This window comes from Gekko japonicus, unplaced genomic scaffold (genome assembly GCF_001447785.1).
Source record: "Gekko japonicus isolate JY-2015 unplaced genomic scaffold, Gekko_japonicus_V1.1 scaffold1607, whole genome shotgun sequence".
NCBI classification, from domain to species: domain Eukaryota; kingdom Metazoa; phylum Chordata; class Lepidosauria; order Squamata; family Gekkonidae; genus Gekko; species Gekko japonicus.
Genome location: NW_015161445.1, coordinates 387460 through 397432, shown reverse-complemented (window position 1 = coordinate 397432; position 9973 = coordinate 387460). Strand labels below are relative to the sequence as shown.

General features: G+C 42.9%; 1 protein-coding gene across 1 annotated transcript in view; it reads right to left on the bottom strand.

The window, feature by feature from the left end:
* Positions 1-274: 274 nt before the first annotated feature.
* Positions 275-9973, bottom strand: part of LOC107125615 (progesterone receptor-like) — a 93795-nt gene continuing 84096 nt past the window's right edge. The window contains exons 7-9 of the mRNA XM_015429047.1: positions 5115-5245; positions 2176-2333; positions 275-478 (exon numbers count right to left, since the gene is read on the bottom strand). Coding sequence (XP_015284533.1) covers positions 323-478; positions 2176-2333; positions 5115-5245 — 445 coding nt within the window. The 3' untranslated portion in view covers positions 275-322. The remainder of the gene's footprint in view (positions 479-2175; positions 2334-5114; positions 5246-9973) is intronic.

The following is a 9973-nucleotide window of genomic DNA, read 5'->3' as shown; positions in this document are numbered from 1 at the left end:
ACATGATCGCTTGTGCATTCCTCAGGAGAAATTCAATCAGGCCTATTACAAAACATCTCTTAGGGCACATATTGGTCGTGATTTATTTTAAAAAAAGTTGTAATCAAAAAAAAAATTGCCATATGGACACTGTGCAGCAGTTGCAGACATGAACGGGTAGGTTTGTGAAGTGGAGCAGAGGTTGTAATATTCTGGCACCCCAAAATCCCGACCAAAAAATAAAAGTTAAAAACCCCACAAATAAATTTTTGAAATGCACATATTTAAAAAAATCTCTACAAATGAAAGAGAGGCAGAGAGGGGTGGGTGGGGGAAAGATGTTTCACTTTTTGTGAAAGAGAAGAGGTTTCACCATTCCCGCGAGAATCTTGGGCAATTGTGCTGCGATGACTTCTGACATCATTTCTGGAAATTCAACGCTCAGTGCCCGCGACTGGAGAAATGTGTTCAGACAGTAGAGGTGCAGCTGCTTCACAAGCTGTGGGTTTAAAAAAAAAAAGTAGAAGAAGTTACGCCAACTCTGCCACACAACAAGATGCTCCCCAGTCACCACTCGACCAGGCTTAGCCCTCACATAAGTGTCTTCTTTCTGGCCATAGCAAGAAGCGACCATGTAATTAACAGCTTCATTCTTTTCCAAGGCACTGTGTCACAGAACCATAGAAGAACATAGTTTGGTGGCTACCATGTCACCTCAGGCATGTGAGAACTGGCCAGACAAGGCCTCTATGGTGGGTGTGAGGATTCATATAGCAAGGCCTAAATCTCTCAATTTTTAAAAAACATATGCTTCTACTAAGGTTTGAGAAACAGAAATCTCAGTAAGTTGCAGTGCTCCTAAACAACAGGGATGGCTTTAAAGAAAAACTAATAAGCAGCCTGAACTTCCCTTCCCACATCACCAGGAAGAATACGGGGCATAATGGAGTTCTTTCTATCAATCTATCTGTCAAACCTTTCCCCTGTTTTTTTCCCAAGGCGTTCAGGGTGGTCTTCATGGTTGTCTCATGACACCCCTGAGAGGTAGGGTACCCTGAGAGAGGGCTCCTGACCAAAAATCGCAAAGCAAGTTCCCTGACACCCATGGGTATCTGAATCAGGACCTTCCCGTTCCTAGTCTGGTCCTCTCACGACAAAACTCTGGCTCTTTCGTCCCTCCCCTGTCTTTTCTGGCCTCAGCGGTGTCCATGTAAGACCAAGTACACTGCAACATCCCCTAGTAGCAGTGTGTTTATTTAACGTATTTGTGTCTTGCCATTCCTATGGAAAGGGTAGCTTACAGAAAAAAATATAAAATCCATTTCCACAAACAATTTCAATGGTTAAAACCTCATAAATGACATAGTACAATGTAGAATAATATCAACATTACCCCCAAAAAAGGCAGGACTCAAATAACATTCCATAAAATACCTCACCACTCACTAACTTCTTTGTTAAGCGCACGACTTAACATACCTCACCACTCACTAGAGGTCTGGAGTGGTGGAAAATGCTACTGCAGTTGACTAATGGAGACCACATAGTCAAGGCAAGAGAAGAAGAGGAAGAGAAGAGATTGGATTTATACCCCGCCCTTCACTCGGAGTCTCAGAGCGGTTTGCAAACTCCTTTCCCTTCCCCTCCCCATAACAAACACCCTGTGAGGTAGGTGGGGCTGAGAGAGCTTTGACAGAAACTGCTCTTTCAAGGACAGCTCTTATCAGAACTATGGCTTGCCCAAGGTCATCCAGCAGCTGCAAGTGGAGGCGTGGGGAATCAAACCCGGTTCTCCCAGATTAAAGTCCTTAACCACTACACCAAACTGGTCAGTGGTTTGCCATTGCCAGACTCTGTGAATGAACCCTGGAATTCCTTGGTGGTCTCCCCTTTAAGTATTAACCAGGGACCACCTATACAATAAGGATTTCCTCTACTAGGAGCTGGTTCCATGAGGCAGAAGCAACCCCAGATGTCAACTGATGTAGATCCTGTGTCCAATGTATCCCCAGGGCCCACCACATGCAAGCTCCAAGCTTGTACACACGGGCCTAAAGAGATGGAGCATACTGAAACCGTAGCTGGCCCAGTGTGCCATGGAGTGCTTCTGATAAACAAACAGCCCTGTGAGCTGCTCATACAGGACTGGATGGATTAAGCCCAACAATGTTAAGGCCAAGTACAGAATGAACTTACATCATGCATGGAGTCCATCAATTTAGTAAGCTGGTAGAATCGCTGTGAACTGGCTACCACTCCCTTCTGCCGCAACCCGATCGCCTTGACCAGCTCTCTGATGTAGCTCGATCTCATTTCCTCAAACTGGTTTTGACTTCGGAGACCTTCCAAAGGAACTACAAAGGAAAACAGTACTTGCCAGTACTTCAAGGGTTACACTGGCCACCAATTTATCCCAGGCTTGATTCAAAACTCTGGTTCTTACCTGTAAAGCCCTAAGCAGGCTGGAACTGGGGCACTTAAAGGGCCAAGTACACTAATTTTGAACCTGCCTATCATAACGTAAGAAAAGCCCTGCTGGATCAGACCAATGGTCCAGCTAGTCCAGCATCCTGTCTCCCATAGTGGCCAACTAGGTACTCTGGACGGCCAACAACAGGGCATAGTGGTCAAGGCCTTCCCGTGATGTTGCTTCCTAGTGCTAGAATTCAGAGGTACCCCATCTCCGGATGTGGAGGGTCCCTTCAGCCACCATACCAGTAGCCATGGATGGGCCTATTCTCCATGAATTTGTCTACCCCTTTTTAAAGCCATCTGTCCTTGTGGCCATTACTGCATCCTGTGGCAGTGAATTCCTCATTATAATCACTCACTGAGTAAAGAAGTACTTCCTTTTTTGTCCATCCTGAATTTTTCTCAGAGGTCCTACTCTGTGTCCTGTTCACCTTCAAAGGTGACATGGGTTGCCACTAAGGACAGGTCCATCTCACTTTTGGAATATTTTCCCTGTACCCCTCTGACAGTAAATTTGATGATCTTTTGGTACCGGCCTAAGATTCTTCTGCCGACCCGTACATTTTTGAGACAGTTAAAGCATTCTGTTTCATTACGTGCAGTTCTTCTTTGCTGTCTTTTTACGACTAGTCTGTGCGGCTTCTGTTTTACAGCCGACAGCCTTGTAATTTTGCTACCCTTGCTGTTTTACAGACAGTTTCCGTTTCACCTAACTTGTTTTACTTACTTGATATTACTGCTGGATACGATTCCAATTTTATTGGCATTGCCATGGGCTGTATCTGATTACGCCTGATTTTGTTATTTTTTTGGATTTTTTAAAATGAGTCTGGTATAAATTTTTGGATTTTTTAAATTGAGTCTAGTATAAAAATTTATCACATACATAAATACATTTGAAACCAGAGGCTGGAGTCAGTATCAAAACCCTGGTTAACAGCAGGTGCTGGTTACCATCAGCCATCATCAAGATCAGGGCAACAATTTTTTATTTTTTACATTTTACATAATAACCCTTAACCAAGGCTAAAATGAGTGGAAGAATTTGTATACATGATGGGAAAGAAAGCACGAGCTTAAACGCTGCTCAAAATTCCATTATTAAGGATGCTCTGCATGGATTGAGCGATTAATAAATGGAAAGATTATTATTATTATGAAAAGTCAGGAGCATTCACCCTTAGGACTTGGTTCAGTTAACAGTAAACCATGATTTGCCCATTTGTGCTCAAGCAATGAGGAAGTTAGATCATCCACCTCCTCATCTCCCATCTTGCATGTCCAACAGCATTTCCTCTTCCTCAGTGCCATCATGTGCGAATTGGGTAAACCACGGTTTGCTCGCAATTGCAAACTGAGAACTATGGTTCAATCACAGGTCCTGGTTTTTGTTTGTGCAAGCCATGGTTTGCTGCCAATCTGCAAAGAAAGAAGTGTTGGGGGCAGAAGGGGAAGAGAGATGGAAAATGGAGCCTGGTATGGACTGGCTTTTTTCCTGTTGCCCTAACAACAGTATTGAAGAACTGAGAACCAGCCCTGTGTTTACAAGTCTATTGTAGGAAGTACAGAAAGGAGAAGAAGGAAAAGGCAAGTGATTCAAGTTTCTAAGTATCACATTTTTATTCTGCCCTTTCCCCCAAGGACCTCAGGGTTCTTCCTTTCTCACAGACCACAGCTGCTCACAAAAGAAACACAGATGACTTAGATTAGATAATATTGGTTTCATCAAGCCACATCCCATACAACAGGGTTCCACATGGTTAACCACCTGCACATGGCCCATTAGAACAAGACAGCCTTCTATGGTTTCCATAAACAGGATGAAGTAGGAATACTCATAACCTTGAGGAGGGCATTCTAGAAAGCTGAGGCCACCACCAAGAGAAAAGCAGGTCTAAAAAGTGGCTAGGGTTCCCAAGTACTGTGGAATGTGATATACAATCACTGAGGAGGAATATACAATGTACAATCTGATAGGAATTATACAATAACGAAGATCCCGGGTATGCATTTTGTTTCGAGTAGCTTCTTCTTCAGAGAGAAAGATATATACATGCACATTTGTAGTGTCTATATCTCTGGGACTATATTAAAGTCTTTATGAAAATTCTTGTGTTCAGACTTCTCTATAAGAATTTCACAACAATCTATTCATATAATACCATTTACAGATGGGCAACCCATCACAGTTTTAAACACAGAATCCTTTAGCGTTACAAAGCTGGTATAGGCTAATCCTGTCAGCTTGTACATTGTATATTCCTTGTCAGCGATCATATATCACATTTATTGAATTGTATTGCCATACTTTTTGGATTTTCCTTTACAATATATATTTGAATTTTCTTAATAATTGATAATATTGGATTAGCGTCCTATTCCACAGCTTTTTTGTTCTTGTTTATGTTATTGCTGGGAAGTCTCTTTTCCTGTTTATATAACCCATAAGAACACCGCAGAGGATCTCTGCCATAGACATTACACTACACCATCTTCTGTCGTCACACAGAACAGTGGAGCTTGCAGGCATCCATCTTCAGCTAACAGTGGTTCTTTTATGTCCCTGAAGTTACAGCTTTAGGCCTTGTATGTTATCAAAAATCCAGCTTTCTGATTTTCATCCAGGCAGAGAGCGGTTGAGGAATAGACGACGTTACACTTACTTGTACTGAGGAGAAGTAAGGCTTTCATGCAGAGAAACTCCTCCTGAGAGACTTGGAGCTTGACAAACTCCTGGGGGATCTGCCACATAGACAGGCACTGTGAATAGAATGACGATTCCTTCATCCTCTGTCTTACACCCAAAAAAAGAAAAGAGACAAAAGGTAAAAGAAATAAATACTGACTCCATGAGGGGGGTAGCCACTTTCAATCAAGGTGATGGAAAACACATCCCCTTCCATTGTTTGGGTGGGAAGAAGGAGAGTAAGGTTTTATACCCCACTTTTTGCTACCTTTAGGAATCTTGAAGCAGCTTACAATCACATTCCCTTGCCTCCGCAAAACAGACACCTTGTGAGATATTTGGGGCTGAGAGAGTTCTGAGAGAACTCTGGTTTTAATGATGTAATTTTGTTGGATTTAACCTTTTTTTAAGATGCAATTTTATTACGTATGTTTTAATTTGTAATCTGCCTTGGTTGCCCTTATGAGGGCATAAAGATAAGGTATAGATTCTGTAAAATAAAATAGAAATAAACAAATGCATTTTTTGTGGTGCAACAGTTTTTACTCTGCAACAGTCAAGACTGATTTTTAAAAAATCAGGAACTGTGCAAATGCCACCTGAATTAGGTCTTCATGAATATCTTTATTATAAAGTGCAGATTACAAGACGTTTTTATTTCTCCAGGCTTTCTGCTGATTTTTTTGGTTGCCTTGCCCTCGCCCTCAACTGACTATTTTTATCTTTTCCTACATTTGTTTTATGGGAAAACCGGGCTGGTTTTATTGTCAACTTTTATTGCTGCTTTTATAAGGTAACACAATTGCCTTTCACGGTTAGTCCGTACTGATGATCTCCCGCCACTGGGTTTTTATTACTAATCACTGTCTTCTTGTTTAAAGCCGAATGTTGGTTGCTGCCTCAGGAACGTTTATTTGAAGAACAGAGAGAAATAATTCTTAATCTGTAGTCCCTTGCTAATGCAAAGAGCACACCGAGAGGGGGACAAGGCCAAGGTTCAATGGCAGAAGAGACGTTTTGTATTTGTGCTATGGTACCTCCACCTTAACAATCTCAGGGAGCCGTGCTGAGACAGACCCTTCCCTGAGACTCAACTTCTCATCACAACATAGGCAAAATGTGTAAAACGATTTCATAGGTTCAACCCTTAAGAAGTTTCCAGAAGCACAGCATCCCGGTCCTGTCATGAGGCCCTTTCTAGTGCCCGGAGTCTAAAAGTATGAGGTAATTCCTGCTTGTGATCTCATATAGCTTTTACATTTGTTCCCCAGCCTTCCTCCACAGGAGCTCAATACATGGATCTCCACTCTTCCCTCAGTTTATCCTCACAACAATCTTGCGAAGTCAGTTGGGCTGAGATAAAATGACTGGCCCAAGGTTTCTTCAGGGGGGATTTCCTGTTCCGCATGCGTTTTGCTCCCTCTGGTGGTCCATTTGCTATCACACAAGTTTTTGTCCAGCATAAAAACCTAGAGTTTAAACCTGCAAGGAGATATGCCAGACATAAACCTGTCTGATATCGAATCAACCACTAGAGAGTGTACGACATGTGTGGAAAAGAACAGGAACTTACAAGCAAGGAAATTGAGAATGCAGAAAAGCCCAAGTATTCATTTTAGTAGCTTTATTTGATTTGGAAACCGTTAAATTGAAAATCCTGAGAACCACACAGAGGGTGGGTTTGGAAAAATCTAAACACAAAGAAATGAAGAACGGCTGTGGAACAGCAGGCTATGGAGAAATGATGGTGGGGACGATTACTAATTTTATGATGTGCTAATCAGTGCACACAGGTCAACATTGCAACAGTTGCTCAATGGTATGGATCTTGTTAAATACAGACATTGCGCCAGCCACACAGGCATCTATGTTTCATTAGAGGATACATAACTGAAAGTGTTTACCTTCTTTGAAAAGCTACAGTGTTTATTTAATGGCTTCCCAACATGAAGCCTGGTAGACATGAAGCAATAAAATGGCTGGATGTAGCCTTCGGAAAGACCTAGTGTTTATCCATAAAAACAAAATTATACCTCTTCCTACAATTATCACTACGCCGAAGAATAGATTCTTTTGAACTATGGTGCTGGAGAAGACTCTTGAGAGTCCCTTGGACTGCAAGAAGATCAAATCAGTCAATCCTAAAAGAAATCAACCCTGACTGTTCCCTGGAAGGCCAGATAATGAAAATGAAGTTCAAATACTTTGGCCACCAAATGAGAAGGGAGCACTCACTGGAGAAGACCCTGATGCTGGGAAAGATTGAAGGTCAAAGAAGACGGGGACGGCAAAGGATGAGATGGTTAGACAGTGTCAGAGATGCAACGAACATGAAACTGAGCAAACTTCAGAGGACAGCGGAAGACAGGAGGGCCTGGCAGGATCTAGTCCATGGGGTTGCGAAGAGTCGGACTCGACTGTGCGACTGAACAACAACAACAATTATCATGGGAACAAGGTACGGATGCATCTATCTGGCATGAATTGTTTTGATTAGCTGCCTAGGGAGGAATAAGCTGCCTAGGAAAGTGGCGAGCTCCTCCTCCCTGGCAGTCTTTAAGCAGCGTCTGGACAAACCCTTGTCAGGGGTGCTCAAGGCTGATCCTGCACTGAGGAGGGGGTGGGACTAGATGGCCTCATTGGCCCCTTCCAACTCTGTGATTCTATGGTTCTATGATTATGTTAAGGGTATGATCTCTACACATGGACATCACCAGATGGGCAACACCGAAATCAGATTGACTATATAATTTGCAGTCAAAGATGGAGAAGCTCTATCCAGTCAGTAAAAACAAGACCTGGAGCTGACTGTGGTTCAGATCATGAGCTACTCATTGCAAAATTCAGACTTAAACTGAAGAAAATTGGGAAAACCACTAAGCCATTCAGGTTTGACCTAGATCGCATCCCTGATGAATATACAGTAGAGGTGAAGAATAGATTCAAGGGTCTAGATTTGATAGATAGAGTGCCAGAAGAACTATGGACGGAGGTTCGTGACATTGTACAGGAGGCAGCAATCACCACCATCCCAAAGAAAAAGAAATGCAAGAAAGCAAAGTGGCTTTCTGATGAGGCTTTACAAATAGCAGAGGAAAGAAGGAAAGCGAAAGGCAAAGGCGAAAAGGAAAGATTTACCCAACTGAATGCAGATTTCCAGAGAACAGCAAGGAGAGATAAGGAGGCCCTCCTGAATGAACAATGCAAAGTAATAGAGGAAAACAATAGAATGGGAAGGACTAGAGATCTCTTCAAGAAAATTGGATAAATCAAGGGAGCGTTCCATGCAAAGATGGCCATGATGAAGGATAAAAACGGTAGGGACCTAACAGAAGCAGAAGAGATTAGGAAAAGATGGCAAGAATACACAGAAGAACTATACAAGAAAGACCTCGATGTCCTTGACAACCACGACGGTATAATCACTGACCTCGAGCCAGACATCCTGGAATGTGAAGTTAAATGGGCCTTAGAAAGCATTACTAACAACAAAGCTAGTGGAGGTGATGGTATCCCAGCTGAGCTATTCAAAGTCTTAGAAGAGGATGCTGTTAAAGTTCTGCACTCCATTTGCCAGCAAATTTGGAAAACGCAACAGTGGCCACAGGATTGGAAAAGGTCAGTATACATTCCCAATCCCAAAGAAGGGCAATGCCAAGGAATGTTCAAACTATCGCACAATTGCACTCATATCACACGCTAGCAAGGTCATGCTCAAGATCCTACAAGCTAGGCTTCAACAGTACGTGGATAGAGAACTACCAGAAGTACAAGCTGGGTTTCGAAGAGGTAGAGGAACGAGAGATCATATTGCCAACATTCGCTGGATTATGGAGAAAGCAAGAGAGTACCAGAAAAATATCTACTTCTGCTTCATTGACTATGCTAAAGCCTTTGACTGTGTGGATCACAACAAACTATGGCAGGTCCTTAAAGAGATGGGAGTACCAGACCACCTCACATGTCTCTTGAGAAACCTGTATAAGGGCCAAGAAGCGACAGTTAGAACCGGATACGGAACAACTGATTGGTTCAGCATAGGAAAAGGAGTACGACAAGGATGTATACTGTCACCTTGCTTATTTAATATATATGCAGAGTACATCATGCGAAATGCTGGCCTGGATGAATCACAAGCGGGAATTAAGATTGCTGGGGAAAAGATCAACAACCTCAGATATGCAGATGATACCACTCTAATGGCTGAAAGTGAAAAGGATCTAAAGAGCCTCTTGCTCAGAGTAAAAGAGGAGAGCGCAAAAGTGGGCTTGAAGCTCAACATCAAAAAAACTAAGATCATGGCATCCGGCCCCATCACTCCTTGGCAAATAGAAGGGGAAGTCGTGGAAGTAGTGACAGACTTCACGTTCCTGGGATCCCAGATCACCGCAGACTGTGACTGCAGCCATGAAATTAAAAGACGCCTGCTCCTTGGGAGGAAAGCGATGGCGAACCTAAACAGCATGATAAAAAGTAGAGACATCACCCTGCCAACAAAAGTCCGCATGGTCAAAGCAATGGTATTCCCAGTAGTCATGTATGGCTGCGAGAGCTGGACTATAAGGAAGGCCGAGCGCCGAAGAATAGATTCTTTTGAACTATGGTGCTGGAGAAGACTCTTGAGAGTCCCTTGGACTGCAAGAAGAACAAATCAGTCAATCCTCAAAGAAATCAACCCTGACTGTTCCCTGGAAGGCCAGATAATGAAACTGAAGCTCAAATACTTTGGCCACCAAATGAGAAGGGAGCACTCACTGGAGAAGACCCTGATGCTGGGAAAGATTGAAGGTCAAAGAAGACGGGGACGGCAAAGGATGAGATGGTTAGACAGTGTCA